Source organism: Schistocerca nitens, chromosome 3 (genome assembly GCF_023898315.1).
Source record: "Schistocerca nitens isolate TAMUIC-IGC-003100 chromosome 3, iqSchNite1.1, whole genome shotgun sequence".
Taxonomy (NCBI): Eukaryota; Metazoa; Arthropoda; class Insecta; order Orthoptera; family Acrididae; genus Schistocerca; species Schistocerca nitens.
The window spans coordinates 635,719,893-635,739,217 of record NC_064616.1 but is presented as its reverse complement, the minus strand read 5'-3'; the positions used below and the strand labels follow the sequence as shown (position 1 = coordinate 635,739,217).

The following is a 19,325-nucleotide window of genomic DNA, read 5'->3' as shown; positions in this document are numbered from 1 at the left end:
ACTACCACACTGTTAGGGACTCCAGTCTCTATTACGATGATTCACGTAGAAACTTGGCCTTCAGCTTAAATTAAGAAGATATAAAACACCCCGCCAGATCAAAACAGTGTACCAGGCCGAGATGCGAACCTTCTGGAAAATATAAATTAAATAAAGACGTAGAATGCTAACAACGTTTGTTTCATTTAAAAAGCCTTAAGAGTTTTCACACAAAAACTTCGGAGCTATTACTTCGTACCTTCATGGAGGGTTGAACACTTGCCACATAAACGTTCTATAGATCTGAATGTGCATCCCTTTATCTCTTACTAGCACAGACTATTAGCTGTAGATGGATTACTTACAACCAGACGAGGCTGCGCAGGCCGGCCAAGTGCTGCAGGCGAACGTGGTGTAGGCGGTTGCCGTCCAGGAAGAGCCACAGCAGCGAGGACAGCTGCGACAGCTGCGGCACGCTGTCGCCCCGCAGCGCGTTGTCCGACAGGTACCTTAACAGACACGTCTCCCCTCTCATTCAGCTCGCGGTAAATGGACCAGGTTAAAGAAGTAGGATGAGAAGTTGGAGGGTCTAGGAGAGACAGCTACACAGTATATTTTCATTGATCAGTGAAACATCCTCCCATTCCAAGAAGATTCGAGACTGGCTTAATAAGAAATAGAGAAAAGTGAAGATGGTGGTTTTAATGATTCAAGTGTTCTACGCAGTCTCCCCCAACTTGAGTACAACACACAGCGTTCATATAACCACGTGCAACTGTCAGAAAAGTCCTCCTTTGGGATAATGTCCAAGGCGCGCGTGACATTGACGTGACTGTCGGTCATGTCGTCAAGACCGTTGACCATTCATGTAAATTTCTGCACCTTGTCGTTTTGTGGTAGGTTCGTGTTGATATAAGTAAGTCTCATCACCCGTACTGAGCCAGGCAGTGCAGTGGTTAGCACAGTGGACTCGCATTCGGGAGGATGACAGTTCAAACTCACGTCTGGCCATCCAGATTTAGGTTTTCCGTAATTTCCGTAAATCGCTTCGGGCAAAAGCCGGGAGGTTCCTCTGAAAGGGCACGGCCGCTTTCGTTTCCTTTTCTTGACACGATCCGAGCTTTTATTCCCTCTCTACTGACCTCGATGTAGACGGGACGTTAAACCCAATCTTCCCTTCTTTTCGTTTTTCATCACCCGGGATCACTTTTCCCAGAAAAGTATTGTCCACATTTTGCATTTGAATCAAGTCGTGGCAAGTCTCCACACGTTTCGGCGTCAAGGTATCTGGGAGAAACTCTTCTTCAAAACTTTCTAGAGGATGTCTTGAACACTTGACTTAGAGATACTTCTCCACTGCGATTGGTGACACAACAATGTAGTCACGCTCCGGCCACTTGTCCACTACGTAACACTGCTTGCTGACAACTGACTGGTCGAATGCTTATCTGTTGTTTGCAAATATTAGTTCAAGCAGCCACCGTAGTTAATGGTCTGACGTCGCTTATACGCCAGCAATAAAATCAGTCTCGAAACTTTCCGGACAGGCGATGTACAATCAGGACCCTTTTCCCTATATGTGGCATTCATAGCATGTCTTAAGGAACAGTTGTAGTTGGATGATTTAAAGAAAGAAATGTTTGCGATTATTCACTAAATTTTTCAGGATACAGAGCCATTCGATGTTCACAGAATGGGTGTAACAAAAAGCCTCTCGTGCAAAAATGTGTTAGTAAAATGTAAGTTTCGCAGGAAAACTGCAGTGATGTGACAAGTGAATCGTTATGATGAAGCTGCTGCTACGTTACCATACTAACTATTTCACACATATACAGTGTGTCCCAATTCCTTTAGGACTGTGCGTATGAAAAAAAAAATCATGTATTATGCCATGAAATCACTGTATTTATTCACAATAGTATCAACCAGAATTAATACACAGCTAAACTCGCTTTGAAAGTGTTTTGAAGTAGTCAATGTAGTCCTTTTTTGGAACTGCATTTATTGCTGCAGTACAATTTTCTTCGCTGTCCTTAACTGCATCGTAACGGTGCCCTCTCATTTGCAAACTTCAGTTTGGGGAACAATCAAAAGTCGGTTGGGGACAAATCCAGCGAATACAGAGGGTTATCCAGGACTGTGAACCATTTGCTGGCCAAAAACTCTCACTTCGATCTTTGCTTTGTGGGCCGTCGTGAGCTGTTGTGGGCTTAACACAAAACTTGATGTTGCCTAACTACTCCACCGCCATTTTCCGACTAGTGTCAGACAAATACTGTTACATTTGCGGAAAGAGCGCCTGCTGCAGCGATGCTAGAACCTTGATCTTTTATGCGACTGTCGTTGCAACTTCAAGGATCGTAACACAATTGTACACGAGATAGCATTGCAGTTTGGTATTCCACACAAGCAGTCCTAAGAGAACTGGCACACACTGCGTATTTAAGAACTACTGAACTAATCAAGGAGTTGAATGATCTTCTAGAAAATTAAGTCTACGTAATAGTATAGTCCGATATCACGTGTCAGTTATGCAATAAGGACACGTACACAACAAACACAAGGTCACAGCCGGCCGCGGTGGTCTAGCGGTTCTACGCGCTCAGTCTGGAACCGCGCGACTGCTAAGGTCGCAGGTTCGAATCCTTCCTCGGGCATGGGTGTGTGTGATGTCCTTAGGTTAGTTAGGTTTAATTAGTTCTGAGTTCTAGGCGACTGATGACCTCAGAAGTTAAGTCGCATAGTGCTCAGAGCCATTTTGAACCACAAGGTCACAAATGACTTGAAAATACAGGGGTCGACAAAAATATTGAAACACGAAAAACACAACACATTACCATGCAAAGTACAGTGTAGGAAAACCAGTGGCACTCAAAACAGATTCCAGTCGTCCTGGAACGGATAAATACACTGATAAGCCAAAACATTACAGCCACTGGCGATTGCGACGTTCGATGCCGCCTAGTGGCGTTGCGGGCACGTGACGAGGTAACAAAAGATGCAAGTGGACCAGACACAGATGGAGGGTCACCCTAACGAAGATATGGACTGCAGATGGAGAAATCCACTGCGATAAGCAACTTTCACAAAGGGCAGATTATTATAACGTAGAGTCTGTGAACGAGTACCTCGAAAACGGTCGAATGTTCACTTCCTACTATCGTGAGCATCTACACTAACACTAGGCGTTAAATGTTTGCAAATCCACTAGTCTTCACAGAAAGTGGGGCTTGGAAGCATGTCTGCTCTGTAAAGAAGGATGGTGATCTGTGGCATCTCTGCCGAAAGAGCACAATGCTGGTGCACGCACAAGTGTTTCAGACAAAATGGTTCAAATGGCTCTGAGCACTATGGGACTTAACATCTATGGTCATCAGTCCCCTAGAACTTAGAACTACTTAAACCTAACTAACCTAAGGACATCACACAACACCCAGTCATCACGAGGCAGAGAAAATCCCTGACCCCGCCGGGAATCGAACCCGGGAACCCGGGCGCGGGAAGCGAGAACGCTACCGCACGACCACGAGCTGTGGACAAGTATTTCAGACCATAACGTACATCATACGTTGTTGAACATAGAGTTCCGCAGCAGACCAGCCCTAGTGTGCACATGTTGACCCAACGACATCGACAGTTACAATTGCAGTGGGCACGGGACCATCGGGATTCGACCGTCAGTCGCTGGAAATGGGTCGGCTCTTCAGCTCCATAAACCCCTTCATCGAGGTGAACGGCGACTCTAAACGTGCAGCGCACCATCACCTGCAGCCCTTCAAAAATATGGCTCTGAGCACTATGGGACTTAACATATGAGGTCATCAGTCCCCTAAAACTTAGAACTACTTAAATCTAACTAACCTAAGGACATCACACACATCCATGCCCGAGGCAGGATTCGAACCTGCGACCGTAGCAGTCGCGCGGTTCCAGACTGTAGCGCCTAGAACCGCTCGGCCACACCGACCGGCAGCCCTTCATGCTTCATGTCTCCCCCGACGGCGATGTCATCTTCCAACAGTGTAATTTTCGGAACCAGAACCGTTCTACAGTGGTTTCAGGACCATTATAGTAGACTCACGTTGATGTCTTGGCAACAAAATTCTCCTGATGTAAATCCTGTGGAACCCATCTGGATCGCTATCGGTCGCCATCACCGCGTACCCAAATCAATGGCCCATTATTTAGGCGAATTACGTAACCTGTACATAGACATCTAGTGCCACATATCTCCACAAACATAGCAACGAACTGTCGGATCCCTGATACGCAGCATCAGTGGTGTATTTCGTTTCAAAGACGGGCAAACAAGCTATTAAGGGGAGGGCCATAATGTTTTGGCTCGCCAGCGTGAAACTCCTACATCTAAATCAATATACGTATTTCACAAGCCACCGCACGGTGCGTGGCGAAGGATACCCTTTACCACTATTAACCATTTCGTTTCCTGTTCCACTAGCAAAGAGAACAAGGGAAACATGACTATCTATATGCTTCGGTATGAGCCCTAATTTATTCGTGGTCCTTACGCGAAATGTATGTTGGCGGCAATAGAATCGCTCTGCAGTCAGTTTCAGATGCTGGTTCTCTAAATTTTCTCAAATTCGCTCCAGGGATTCCCATTTGAGTACCCGAATCGTCTCCGCAATACTTGTGTGTTTTTCGAATCTACCGAGAACAAATCTAGCAACCCGCCTTTGAATTGCTTCGAAGTCTTCAAATGGCTCAAAAATGGTTCAAATGGCTCTGAGCACTATGGGACTCAACTGCTGAGGTCACAAGTCCCCTAGAACTTAGAACTACTTAAACCTAACTAACCTAAGGACAACACACACATCCATGCCCGAGGCAGGATTCGAACCTGCGACCGTAGCGGTCGCGCGGTTCCAGACTGTAGCGCCAGAACCGCTCGGCCACCAGCGGCCGGCGAAGTCTTCCTTTAATCCGATCTGTTAGGGATACCAAACACTTAAGCAGTACTCAAGAATAGGTCATATTAGCGACCTATATGCGGTCTCCTTTACAGATGAACCACACTTTCCCAAAATTCTCCCAATAAGCCGACATCGGCCATTCACCTTTCCAACCGCAATCCTCACAAGATCTTCCAAGATCTTCTATGGTATTCAAGAGAATCTTATACCATTATTCCCCAAAATAACGACTAGTTCAGGCAACGATGATGGAGATGGACAGCGACTACGCGTTATGGCTGTGGCGGCCAGGCCAATGCACCATTTCATCTTCGAGCTCACAAAACCAGTCCTCGACGATGCGAGCTGTGTGAATTGGGGCCCTGTCGTCTTGAAATACAGCGTCACCATTGGAGAGTAAACACTCTACCATGAGATGGACCTAATCAGCCAAAATGGTCATATCATCCTTGACAGTGAAGCGAACTTGTAAAGTAACCATGAGGGTCTATGGCTACCAAAATCATCACTGAACCCCCCCCCCCCGCCCCCCCCCGCCATGTTTCACTCTTGGGACGTAAATTTAGCAAGAGGTTGGAAAGAGTGTGAAAGAAGATTCATCATACCAAATGACATTCTTCCATTGCTCCATGGCCCACGTTTTACGACTTCGGCACAATGTCTTCCTGTTAAGGACATTTGCGTAACTGATGAGCAGTTCTGGAATTCTATATCTCCCTACACTTCCCTGCTTGTGGAGTTCTCTTCATGTTGTTTTAGTGCTGACGGAATTCGGAAGTGCAGCATTCAGTTCTGCAGTGATTTTTGCAGCTGTCGTCCTCTTATTTTTCCTTACAATTCACTTCAATGATCATCAGTCACGATCACGCAAAACACTTTGGCCCGGGTTGTCACTTAGGGGAAGATGTTTCTCCGCTTCTCCGGTATGCGGTACAGATCTTCGATATGGTGCCTCCTGAAACACTAAGCACTTCGGCTACATTGGTTACGGAAGCACACAACATTCGAGCGCCAACAATTTGCTCACGTTCGAATTCAATGAGCCGCCATATCCACTCACAGCTACACAGAACGCTGTTGTGATCACGACTGACACTTACAAGGAACTGAAGACACTGGACAGGTGCCGTTCGTGGTCAAATACAACAGCACAACCTACAGGCTTGGCTAGCATCGACATTTATGTTCGAGCATGCATTTCTCACTGTGTTTCCAAATTTTTGTCCACCACCTGTATGTGCGGAATGTAGGCACTACGAATAATAAGCACATGCGAAAGTAAAATTGTAGCTTACATGTTAATAGAAAACTGCGAAAGCTTTTCAGAAAAAGGAGAACAGTTGAGGAAATGATATACTAACAATCTTTCCAGTTGTGTCTGCCCGTCGAATAGTCCAGGTGGAAGAAACTCGAGACCATTGTCATCCAGGTTCCTGAAAAAAGAGTAAAAAATTGTATTGCTTCAAAATCACCAAAATTAACATTTTATGTTATACACTGGATGATGAGACAGAACATGTAAAAGGAGAAAATTTCCCTGTTCTTTCTGGACTGCTTAACTCTCTAAAATCGATCAATTATAACGATAACCTAGTGACTGTCATTCACGGGCCCTGCACCCTATTATCAGAGAAGCTAGCTCAGCATATTCAATACTGTGTCCCAATTTTGAGCGGATGTCATTAAGGTTTTCTTTTTTCCTTCAGATATAGCCTTACACGTAGAGCGTTACAGACGGGATGGCGTGCCAGACTTAGATCGAACCGACACTCTGGATTAACGAGAGTTGATTTGGTACAGTGGCTAGCCCGAGTGTTCCATACCCTAGTTTAGGAAAATACCGAACGTGTTACTAATCTCTCTCTCACATAACATAATACAAAAATCCCATTATATACTTAACAGGGTTCACACGGTTCACGCATAGGCGGTGCAAGCGACTTTCCTCCATTAGGTTTACTGACGACTGTTGCAGCAACATAAATAATTGCCAAACCATTAACTAAACCGATTGTCTTAACCAGGGGAGATTTCTAGAATGAAAAAAATCAGTATCAACTTTTTCCAAGGTAAGGTCCATATGTACAGGAGTTTCCCTATTCCAGTTGTTCATTTCTAGTTGATCACTCATTCATCGGGTTGCAAGGTTGGTTCTACCGTCTGTTAGTGAGGTCAGATTCACCCTCCCTAGCAGTCATTGTTCCTTTCACCACGCGAGTGCTGTTTAAATGAGCGCTACACCTCAGCACGGAAAGACAGAGCGTTGAGAGCTCATCCCTCTGGATATCAACGACCTGGATTTTGCCATTACAGCACTGCAGCTACTAAGAAAAGACTCGCGTACAGAGACTAGCATATCCTGACCAGGCATCTATGGTAAAATCGACCATCCTGTCAGGACCTGCCTCCCTGTGCTTTATGCCATGTTGTAACATACCATTTACGAAGTTAGTGAGACAAAGGCTCGGAAGAAAAACCATCCGAGTCAGACTGTAGCAGAAGTAGGTATGTTATTTCCTTTCTGGTCTGACCAGGTAGATGGCCGCGTCAGGGGGACGTCTCTTCGCTGTTAGCAACACAAGAGCCGACGTCTGTTATCCGGCGGAATTTGACTTTGTTCCCCATGACATCGGGTTTTCTTCAGCGTCTTTTAAGTTGGAAATAAATGTGCAAAAGGTCCTGAAAAAATACCACTGTTTCCTGACAAGTGCTAACTGCGTGAGAAGGGGATTACAAATGAGAATAACTGCATTGTAGAATTTCTGAGACTATTTGGCTGAAAGGCCTGATTTTTGAGGTACTTTCTGAAGTCGCTAGAAGCTCTGAACATCGGACAGTCTTTCTACGTGTAGAAGGCAAGTTGCGGGCCCTGTGTTTAAACGTGTTGCCTATATCAAATTGGGAGTTGGTGATCCACAGTGTCCGACAAAATATTTCTTCCAGTACGGAAAATTTACAGGAATTTCCCGTGTGCGAGAATGGAGTCCTGAGCCGTTTCTCCGATTTTTTAGACAAGTGTGTGGCTTAGTGTGTGCATATGTGGTTGGTAAGAAAAGGCCTGCATTAGATGGTGAAGTTGTTAGGTATCTGGAAATGTTGTTCGAAGAAGAAAAAAAATTAACTTGACAACGGTGAACTGAACCTAATATATTGTATTTGTTTCCATGGAAAGCTGAAGCGTTTTAAGTGATGCTTGAAATTCGTAATTTCGAACAGTTATCCTAGTTTACACTTGCGAGGATGATCTCTTGACTTGTGTCCGGCGGTCTTCGTTCTTCCATCTAATAATCGAATCTTGAGTATTTTTTAAAGCACTTCGATGACTGAAGGGTATATAACACTGATACTGGCGTAGCGATTGATTTAACCTTGGCTTAATGAGGCTGGCGAGTCTTATCAAGACTGTTTCAGGGACGTAGCAGTGCCGAGAAGTGGCTCATACCTGCCATTAAACTTTTCCTTGTGAATCAGCGACGCAATACATTTCGCATTTGTCTCGCACCCTGAGCTTCGTAATAATGGATGGATTACGGGCGCGTTACGAGTGGGTAATCTCGTGACGTCACGGCGTCTTTAAGAACGAGACGACAGATGTTTCAGTGTGGCTTTTAAATTGTGGAGTCGCTCCCAAGTTTCCATAAATCTTGTGCATGCAGATCGCCGCCATTGTTGCTACTATAATATGAACATTTGACTTCGGGAAGTCGATTCCCGCCAACCATGGTCTAAGGCCTATTTGTGAGTAATGTCTGCCACAGCTCAACTATCACTTGCGGACGCAATGTATGCTGGACAATATGTGTTCTTATGCCATCAGTAACCCAGTAATAAATATTCTCAAACATTCTCACTCTTTCACACGGAAGAACACTAGAAGCAGTTAGCTGGGGTACAAAAATTCCGGCCGGGGAGGGGGCTGAAGGGGGAGGGGGGGGGGGAATTTGGCGACAGGGAGGACACCTGGTCACCCTCTGTCACTGTTATTATCAAATCCAGCTTATCATGTCGAACGCGTGAAGATACGGAATAAGGCCAGGCAAAAGGAGATATACTAGCTTAGCAAGACATACATATCTGATGATAATATAGATCTAAAACAGTCATAAAATTTTAAAAAAATACTTTTTTGCTATCAAAGACTGTTTTGAATTCCACGAATTTTATACACTGCCTCACTATGCCCTCCACTGTGCTTGTGTCACATTTCATTAAACGTACTTATGCTCACATAGTAAATCAACAATGACAATTATGCCCATGCACAAAATTTTTGAGGCTAACCAAACAAATATAATAGTTCTGTTCTGTTAAGTTTCCCGAACCACATAAATTCAACACTAGTCTCGCAGCACTAACGTCCTTGACGGCAGAAAAGCAAACAGGTGTCCTCAACTTGATTTAAGTAGCAGTATGAATGTGGGCAGGAACATTAAGTTGGAATCAAAGAAATAGAAAGTAGTTATTCACTGGAAAAACACATTTTATCTCTCAGCTTGCCAAAAGATTTATTGTTCTAAGTTTTCGCTGTTGGAGCCAGTTACTACATTATTCTCGGTTGTAGACTACGGTATACTGTAAAATCATGAACAAATGTACCGGCCATACCCTCAGCTGACCTTCATTAGGGTATGTAATACTACTGGGACTATGAAACAAGAATTATACATACACTGAATTTACCCCAGTACATATAATCCCCAGGGGCAGATGTGGACTCTGACCACAATCTATTGGTTATGACCTGTAGATTAAAACTGAAGAAACTGCAAAAAGGTGGGAATTTAAGGAGACGTGACCTGGATAAACTAAAAGAATCAGAGGTTGTACAGAGTTTCAGGGAGAGCATAAGGGAACAATTGACAGGAATGGGGGAAAGAAATACAGTAGAAGAAGAATGGGTAGCTTTGAGGGATGAAGTAGTGAAGGCAGCAGACGATCAAGTAGGTAAAAAGACTAGGGCTAGTAGAAATCCTTGGGTAACAGAAGAAATATTGAATTTAATTGATGAAAGGAGAAAATATAAAGATGCAGTAAATGAAGCAGGCAAAAAGGAATACAGACGTCTCAAAAATGAGATCGACAGGAAGTGAAAAATGGCTAAGCAGGGATGGCTAGAGGACAAATGTAAGGATGTAGAGGCTTTTCTCACTTGGGGTAAGATAGATACTGCCTACAGGAAAATTAAAGAGACCTTTGGAGATAAGAGAACCACTTGTTTGAACATCAAGAGCTCAGATGGAAACCCAGTTCTAAGCAAAGAAGGGAAAGCAGAAAGGTGGAAGGAGTATATAGAGGGTCTATACAAGGGCGATGTACTTGAGGACAATATTACGGAAATGGAAGAGGATGTAGATGAAGATGAAATGAGAGATACGATACTGCGTGAAGAGTTTGACAGAGCACTGAAAGACCTGAGTCGAAACAAGGCCCCCGGAGTAGACAACATTCCATTGGAACTACTGACGGCCTTGGGAGAGCCAGTCCTGACAAAACTCTACCATCTGGTGAGCAAGATGTATGAGACAGGCGAAATACCCTCAGACTTCAAGAAGAATATAATAATTCCAATCCCAAAGAAAGCAGGTGTTGACAGATGTGAGAATTACCGAACGATCAGTTTAATAAGTCACAGCTGCAAAATACTAACGCGAATTCTTTACAGACGAATGGAAAAACTAGTAGAAGCTGTCCTCGGGAAAGATAAGTTTGGATTCCGTAGAAATGTTGGAACACGTGAGGCAATACAGACCCTGCGACTTATCTTAGAAGCTAGATTAAGGAAGGGCAAACCTACGTTTCTAGCATTTGTAGACTTAGAGAAAGCTTTTGACAATGTTGACTGGAATACTCTCTTACAAATTCTGAAGGTAGCAGGGGTAAAATACAGGGAGCGAAAGGCTATTTACAATTTGTACAGAAAACAGATGGCACTTATAAGAGTCGATTGACATGAAAGGGAAGCAGTGGTTGGGAAGGGAGTGAGACAGGGTTGTAGTCTCTCCCCGATGTTATTCAATCTGTATATTGAGCAAGCAGTGAAGGAAACAAAAGAAAAATTCGGAGTAGGTATTAAAATCCATGGAGAAGAAATAAAAACTTTGAGGTTCGCCGATGACATCGTAATTCTGTCAGAGACAGCAAAGGACTTGGAAGAGCAGTTGAACGGAATGGACAGTGTCTTGAAAGGAGGATATAAGATGAACATCAACAAAAGCAAAACGAGGATAATGGAATGTAGTCGAATTAAGCCGGGTGATGCTGAGGGAATTAGATTAGGAAATGAGACACTTAAAGTAGTAAAGGAGTTTTGCTATTTGGGGAGAAAAATAACTGATGATGGTCGAAGTAGAGAGGATATAAAATGTAGACTGGCAATGGCAAGGAAAGCATTTCTGAAGAAGAGAAATTTGTTAACATCGAGTATGGGTTTAAGTGTCAGGAAGTCGTTTCTGAAAGTATTTGTATGGAGTGTAGCCATGTATGGAAGTGAAACATGGACGATAAATTGTTTGGACAAGAAGAGAATAGAAGCTTTCGAAATGTGGTGCTACAGAAGAATGCTGAAGATAAGGTGGGTAGATCACGTAACTAATGAGGAAGTATTGAATAGGATTGTGGAGAAGAGAAGTTTGTGGCACAACTTGACTAGAAGAAGGGATCGGTTGGTTCAAATGGTTCAAATGGCTCTGAGCACTATGGGACTTAACATCTATGGTCATCAGTCCCCTAGAACTTAGAACTACTTAAACCTAACTAACCTAAGGACAGCACACAACACCCAGCCATCACGAGGCAGAGAAAATCCCTGACCCCGCCGGGAATCGAACCCGGGAACCCGGGCGTGGGAAGCGAGAACGCTACCGCACGACCACGAGATGCGGGCAGGGATCGGTTGGTAGGACAAGTTCTGGGGCATCAAGGGATCACCAGTTTAGTATTGGAGGGCAGCGTGGAGGGTAAAAATCGTAGAGGGAGACCAAGAGATGAATACACTAAGCGGATTCAGAAAGATGTAGGTTGCAGTAGGTACTGGGAGATGAAGAAGCTTGCACAGGATAGAGTAGCATGGAGAGATGCATCAAACCAGTCTCAGGACTGAAGACCACAACAACAACAACATATAATCCTTCGAGAGGAGGTTAATAAATTTTGTAGTCTGGTCATGTGACAGAAATGAAGAGGAAGGAAGCTTAGATACTGTAAGCCCTCTTGGTCTGCGTATGTAACGTGAAGTTCTTCAGCTCTCCAACATGAACAGCAAAGATGATTACAAGCTTCCATTGTCTTGGCTGCCAATACTAGACGGCATACAAACCGACAGCGGTTGCGAGGCAGGCCCATTACGTGCAGTGGTAAACACTTACGCGGCATACACGCAACAAGGAAACCATCACCCGTCAATCGTAATTTTGTAATTTCTTATATTTATAATATGTGAAGTTCAAAAGTCAAATATGTAATATTAATAGCCGAAGTAGTTCGATGCAACTCTCAAAAATTCTCGAGAAAATCGACATTGACGATTTCTGATGCAACTTACTTCACTAAAGATAAGGCTGCTTTTTTTTTCATTTATCGCTATGATCTTTTCTCTCGTTTTATTTATTTATTTTTTTTTGGTTAAATTCGAATTCTTACATTTCTTGTGAAAAATGTCTCTAATTACATATTGGAGTGCTTAAATTAAAAACCACATTACAAATTTATTAACAATTTTTATGAAATATTGATAGTTAAGAATATATATTTGCAATGAAAAGTGAAATTTTGAACCCAGCGTGTAATTAGAAGATGTTGTGCATTTTTCATAAAAAATATTGATTAAACATTTGTTAATCGGCTAATATTGGATATGTGCTGACATAGGTGCTTGAATCAAACGAAAAAATAAAATAAAATTAAAAATGTGACCAAAGTGGGGTTCGAACAAGCGATCAGTTATTGCTGTGGTCTGCTCTATGGGAGGGAGGTGCTTTGCACTCAACTGTTTTAATGCGCGATGGAGATGCACCTCACGTAGCTGGTGAAGTCGCTCCGTTACTCCGTAATATATTTGCAAGGCCAGCATGATATCTAGATTTGAACCCGTGTAATTTCTGGCTGTGGGGTTACCTGAATGACGGGGTTGATCAGCAGGACACTAACAAACTTTGGAGGTTAAGATGAGCATACCGAGGGAAGTAGCAAACAGTAGAGCAGTCTCTAGTGCGGTTCCATGCTGTCGTGGATGCAGATGGTCGTCACATTGAGCAACTTTTTAACCTGGATCGTAAGCACGCTACGTAATCAACAAGTGTTTGCCTCTCATTTGGAAACTAAAATGTGTTCATTTCAGTGGTTTATTTGTCATTTATCTCCCGCATGTCCTTACAAATGTTTCCACAAAGATTCATTATCCTACGATCACACGTTTTTCCTGGGGCTGTCTTAACTAGCGAAAGAGAAATTATAACCACAGAATGCCGGCCGCTGTGGCCGAGCGGTTCTAGGCACTTTAGTCTGGAACCGCGCTGCTGCTACGGTCGCAGGTTCGAATCCTGCCTCGGGCATGGATGTGTGTGATGTCCTTAGTTTAGTTAGGTTTAAGTAGTTCTCGGTCTAGGGGACTGATGACCTCAGATGTTAAGTCCCATGGTGGCTAGAGCCATTTGAATTATTTGAACCACAAAATAAATACACCAAAAAAGTATTGCATCACCCCGGTTCCCAGAACTCACGAAGATAGACGTTGACTGTGGATATTGTATCACAGACACAGTCCCTTTGACTGTTCAGAGATGTCACTAAACCCGCCCAAAGATGTAAACAACATTGCATGAGCTGCGCTTATTAGACGGAGGGGATCCGACAGACGATCAGTTGCAGTCATTCCACAAGGAAAGAGGTACACGGCTCGTGTTGTCTGTAGTTCAACCATGCCTAGACGATCAATACCGCGGTTCGGTCGCGTCTGCATTGTTACTTTGTGTCAGGATGGGCTTTAGACAAGGGAAGTGTCCAGGCGTCTCGGAGTGAACCAAAGCGATGTTGTTCGGACATGGAGGAGATACAGAGAGACAGGAACTGTCTATGACATGCCTCGCTCATACCGCCCAAGGGTTACTACTGCAGTGGATGACCGCTACCTACGGATTATGGCTCGGAGGAACGCTGACAGCGACACCACCATGTTGAATAATGCTTTTCGTGCACCCACAGGACGTCGTTTTACGACTCAAACTGTGCGCAATAGGCTGCATGATGCGCAACTTCACTCCCGACGTCCTTGGCGAGGTCCATCTTTGCAACTACGACACCACGCAACGCGGTACAGACGGGCCCAACAACATGCGGAATGGACCGCTCAGAATGGGAATCACGTTCCCTTCACCGATGAGTGTCCCATTTGCCTTCAACCAGACAATCGTCGGAGACAAGTTTGGAAACAACCCGGTCAGGCTAAAAGCCTTAAACACATTGTCCAGGAGTGCAGCAAGGTTTAAGTTCCCTGCTGTTTTGGTGTGGCATTATGTGGGGCTGACGTACGCGCTGGTAGTCATGGAAGGCGTCGTAACGGCTGTACGATACTTGAATGCCATGTTCCGAGCGATAGTGCAACCGTATCAGCAGCATATTGGCGAGGTATTCGTCTTGTAAGGTGACTTTAATTTCGCACCTTACAAGCACACATCTACATACTTTGCCGTGATTTACAACAGGAATTAGGTATCATTGGATAGGTTGTACATCGTATATATGAATATTTAAAGAAGACTGACATTGTCACGTACACCTTGTAAATAATTGTTAACGTTTATTGCATGAAAGGTGACGGAGTGTCTCTATCATCAAAACGGCGTAATGACTGATTGCCTATACTAGTAGAGGTTGGAACGCCAATGGAAATGATTCGGCAAGCGTAGCTCACGCCCTGCGTGGAAAAGCCCGCACAGGTGTGTTAGTCCTGCTTCACACAGAAAGTGCCAAGTCGGACGGTCTGGGCACCTGAGCGCGGAAGCACAATACAGCGGCGGCTGACCGTTATTGCAGCAGGAGCCGCAAGGATAACCGGATAATCCTTCGGAAATTCTGTAAATATTGGAAGCAGCAGAGAGGAACGAGGAAGCGTTACCTCGGAAACCGCAGGCTGGGTTATTTCCGAGGGTTTTTACTCTGAAAAGCGTACCATTGTGTGAGTATAGGTATTTCCTCGCAAACTTTCCGCGCTGGAAGACAAAAAATTAAAATATGGTTGGTCAGCGTTCGGAAGAATCTGTAGAGAGGGAGAATATTCCGTGATTTCCAGAATATGATTCGCCTTCTGAGTTACGAAGGAGGGCAAAGGAGCTTTGCTGGTAAACCAGTGGTGGAGAGAAGAAGTCTTCCATTTTGAGCGCCCATGTTGGACAGTCGCTCAGTATCAGCTTTTGTTGTTACAGACGGACTTGCTGTCTTTGCTCTCAGTAGATTTTATAGTTAGAACGGTTAGGCACTGTACTGTTGCGAACTTATACGATTCTGAACTTCGTCTCCAGGTAGGGAGTCGCCATTGAGTACGCAGCGTTCAGTGATTGAGAGCACTTCCTCTGTCTATACTTATGTAGAGACGTTATCTGAATTCCGTCCTTGTGGCTGGAAATGCGTTTTTTGTCTGTAGAACACAGAGAGGAGAAAACAGTATAAGATCATACTAGTCAGAGGACCGGCATCTGCCATCCTCGTGTTTGAAAGAGTTTTTATTTTGTGGCTAGAGTTCTTCCATCGCCGCAGACGTGTACGGGAACCATCACTTCGACGCACCGGACGCAGTACATACGGTGATATTACTAATTGCTTCGGCTTATTAGGGCTACAAAGCTAAACAGCTGTGATCACGTAAATTTTATTTCGACTGAGGTTGCGCACAAATGTAGATCATCTTTGAAAGTAGTGTCTTCTAGTGTTTGGTACACAGGTGATGTCAGCCATTTCGCGTTATTTTTATTAGATAGCGTAGCCATAAAAAGGGGCAGATTAGGGGCAATTTATCAATCATATTAGTTAGGAAATCCATTTTTATCTCTTCATATTCATTGGACATTGATATATAAATATTTGAAATATATAAAGGGGTTTTTAATCCACACTAAATGTATAAGCAGCAACAGCATTTATCATTTGTAGTTACTAGTTCCCTTAATTATTCATTTATGTTTATGTCGTAATTTATATGTTAAAGAGCAAGAAGGAGGAGATAATATCACCATTAAGAGATCCTAAAATCTGCTTCAGGGGGTAGTCAGAGAGGGCCAAACCTTCATTTGTGCGTTCAATATTTTCCGTTGCGCACATTCATTTTACACCCGCCTGGAGTAGCATTTTGGAGTCTTCATGGACGACAATTTGCACACCTATCGTGCACATCTTGTGAATGACTTCCTTCAGGATAACGACATCGCTCAACGAGAGTGGCCAGCATGTTCCACAGACATGAATCCTATCGAACATGCCTGGGATAGGTTGAAAAGGGCTGTTTATGGACGACGTGACCCACCAACCACTCTGAGGGATCTACGCCGAATCGCCGTTGAGGAATGGGACAATCTTGACCAACAGTGCCATGATGAACTTGTGGATAGTATGCCACGACGAATACAGGCATGTATAAATGCAAGAGGTCGTGCTACTGGGTATTAGAAGTACCGGTGTGTACAGAAATCTCGTCCAGTACCTCTGAAGATCTTCCTGTATGGTGGTACAACATGCAATGTGTGGTTTTCATGAGCAATAGAAAGGGCGGAACTGATGTTTATGTTGATCTCTATTCCAATTTTCCGGAACTCTCGGAACCGAGGTGATGGAAAACTTTTTTTGATGTATGTATTTTCTACTTCATTCTGCGAATACGAAGTACCAGAACTCATCAACTTCACTTCCTAAGCTTTGTTTCCTTCATCCATTTTTTCTTCACGTTTCAGATCTCGAACTAGGAACTCAGCGCGATGGTGCAATGTAAGATACTGGGCTCGCCTTCGACAGGACGGTCGTTCAGCTCACCGCCCAACCATCCAGATTTAGATTTTCTTTTGTTTCTTTCAATTGATTAAGACAAATGCTGGAATGGTCGTTCGGTGAGGATACCACCGAATTCTTTCCCCAATTCGAACTTGTGCTGCGCCTCTAATGATCCCTTTGTCGACGGGACGTTAAACTCTTAATCTTCCTTCACTCGAGCCAAACAGCTCTACCATTTCTTGTGGTTCCTAGTTATCAAGCGGTTTAACTATAAAAAATGGACAGTATGTCATGTGTCCATTTTTCGTGCGCCACATAAAAGAGATATCAATGCTTCATCAAAAAACTGGTCTAGCTGAAAACCAGAAATAACAAGACCTACATGCATAACTTTCAGACCAAGTTTATTTTTCACATAAGTAACCTCTGAAAGACGTTCAATAAACGTTCAAGAATAAATCCAAAGCTTCTAGTCGAATTCAAGTATAACTGCATAGGTTATACATGAATTACATATATAATGGTTTGATATACACTCCTGGAAATGGAAAAAAGAACACATTGACACCGGTGTGTCAGACCCACCATACTTGCTCGGGACACTGCTAGAGGGCTGTACAAGCAATGATCACACGCACGGCACAGCGGACACACCAGGAACCGCGGTGTTGGCCGTCGAATGGCGCTAGCTGCGCAGCATTTGTGCACCGCCGCCGTCAGTGTCAGCCAGTTTGCCGTGGCATACGGAGCTCCATCGTAGTCTTTAACACTGGTAGCATGCCGCGACAGCGTGGACGTGAACCGTATGTGCAGTTGACGGACTTTGAGCGAGGGCGTATAGTGGGCATGCGGGAGGCCGGGTGGACGTACCGCCGAATTGCTCAACACGTGGGGCGTGAGGTCTCCACAGTACATCGATGTTGTCGCCAGTGGTCGGCGGAAGGTGCACGTGCCCGTCGACCTGGGACCGGACCGCAGCGACGCACGGATGCACGCCAAGACCGTAGGATCCTACGCAGTGCCGTAGGGGACCGCACCGCCACTTCCCAGCAAATTAGGGACACTGTTGCTCCTGGGGTATCGGCGAGGACCATTCGCAACCGTCTCCATGAAGCTGGGCTACGGTCCTGCACACCGTTAGGCCGTCTTCCGCTCACGCCCCAACATCGTGCAGCCCGCCTCCAGTGGTGTCGCGACAGGCGTGAATGGAGGGACGAATGGAGACGTGTCGTCTTCAGCGATGAGAGTCGCTTCTGCCTTGGTGCCAATGATGGTCGTATGCGTGTTTGGCGCCGTGCAGGTGAGCGCCACAATCAGGACTGCATACGACCGAGGCACACAGGGCCAACACCCGGCATCATGGTGTGGGGAGCGATCTCCTACACTGGGCGTACACCACTGGTGATCGTCGAGGGGACACTGAATAGTGCACGGTACATCCAAACCGTCATCGAACCCATCGTTCTACCATTCCTAGACCGGCAAGGGAACTTGCTGTTCCAACAGGACAATGCACGTCCGCATGTATCCCGTGCCACCCAACGTGCTCTAGAAGGTGTAAGTCAACTACCCTGGCCAGCAAGATCTCCGGATCTGTCCCCCATTGAGCATGTTTGGGACTGGATGAAGCGTCGTCTCACGCGGTCTGCACGTCCAGCACGAACGCTGGTCCAACTGAGGCGCCAGGTGGAAATGGCATGGCAAGCCCGTTCCACAGGACTACATCCAGCATCTCTACGATCGTCTCCATGGGAGAATAGCAGCCTGCATTGCTGCGAAAGGTGAATATACACTGTACTAGTGCCGACATTGTGCATGCTCTGTTGCCTGTGTCTATGTGCCTGTGGTTCTGTCAGTGTGATCATGTGATGTATGTGACCCCAGGAATGTGTCAATAAAGTTTCCCCTTCCTGGGACAATGAATTCACGGTGTTCTTATTTCAATTTCCAGGAGTGTATTCCTTAATTTAACGTGTATGCACCTGGAAACTATGAAAAACTCTACCTTTTTTTCTGACATTACAGAAGTCTCAGTTAATAAACAAAACAAATATCTAAAAAATTATGGAAATGGTATCATGACACCAACTAGTGCAACAATTGGGATCATCACATAGAAGTCAGTTCAGATGTCGACTCATCAAACACTTTGATAATTAAGTACAGTAATCTCTGCATTCACATGGGTTTCAATAAGCACAAATATGTATAATCTTATAAAACGTTTACTGACTATAGCTAATTCAAATCAGGAGGGCGAGGGCCCGTATGGGGTGGATTGATTTAGGTTTTTTCAAGCCTTGTTCTATATCGCTGGAGTTCTGTTACTCCGATAGAACTACTAGTTAAGCAAGCCAATGGCAATGCTAGTCTTGACTGAATTCCAGTATCAGATAATGTCTCTGCAGGTGTTTATATGTACTTTTACGTTACCGCTCC

At 44.6% G+C, this 19,325-nt stretch overlaps 1 protein-coding gene across 1 annotated transcript in view; it reads right to left on the bottom strand.

The window, feature by feature from the left end:
• Nucleotides 1-340: 340 nt before the first annotated feature.
• LOC126249372 (slit homolog 2 protein-like) overlaps nt 341-19,325 on the bottom strand; it is a 153,697-nt gene continuing 134,712 nt past the window's right edge. Inside the window, exons 4-5 of the mRNA XM_049951025.1 lie at nt 6,275-6,346; nt 341-488 (exon numbers count right to left, since the gene is read on the bottom strand). Of these exons, the coding sequence (XP_049806982.1) occupies nt 341-488; nt 6,275-6,346 (220 nt within the window). The remainder of the gene's footprint in view (nt 489-6,274; nt 6,347-19,325) is intronic.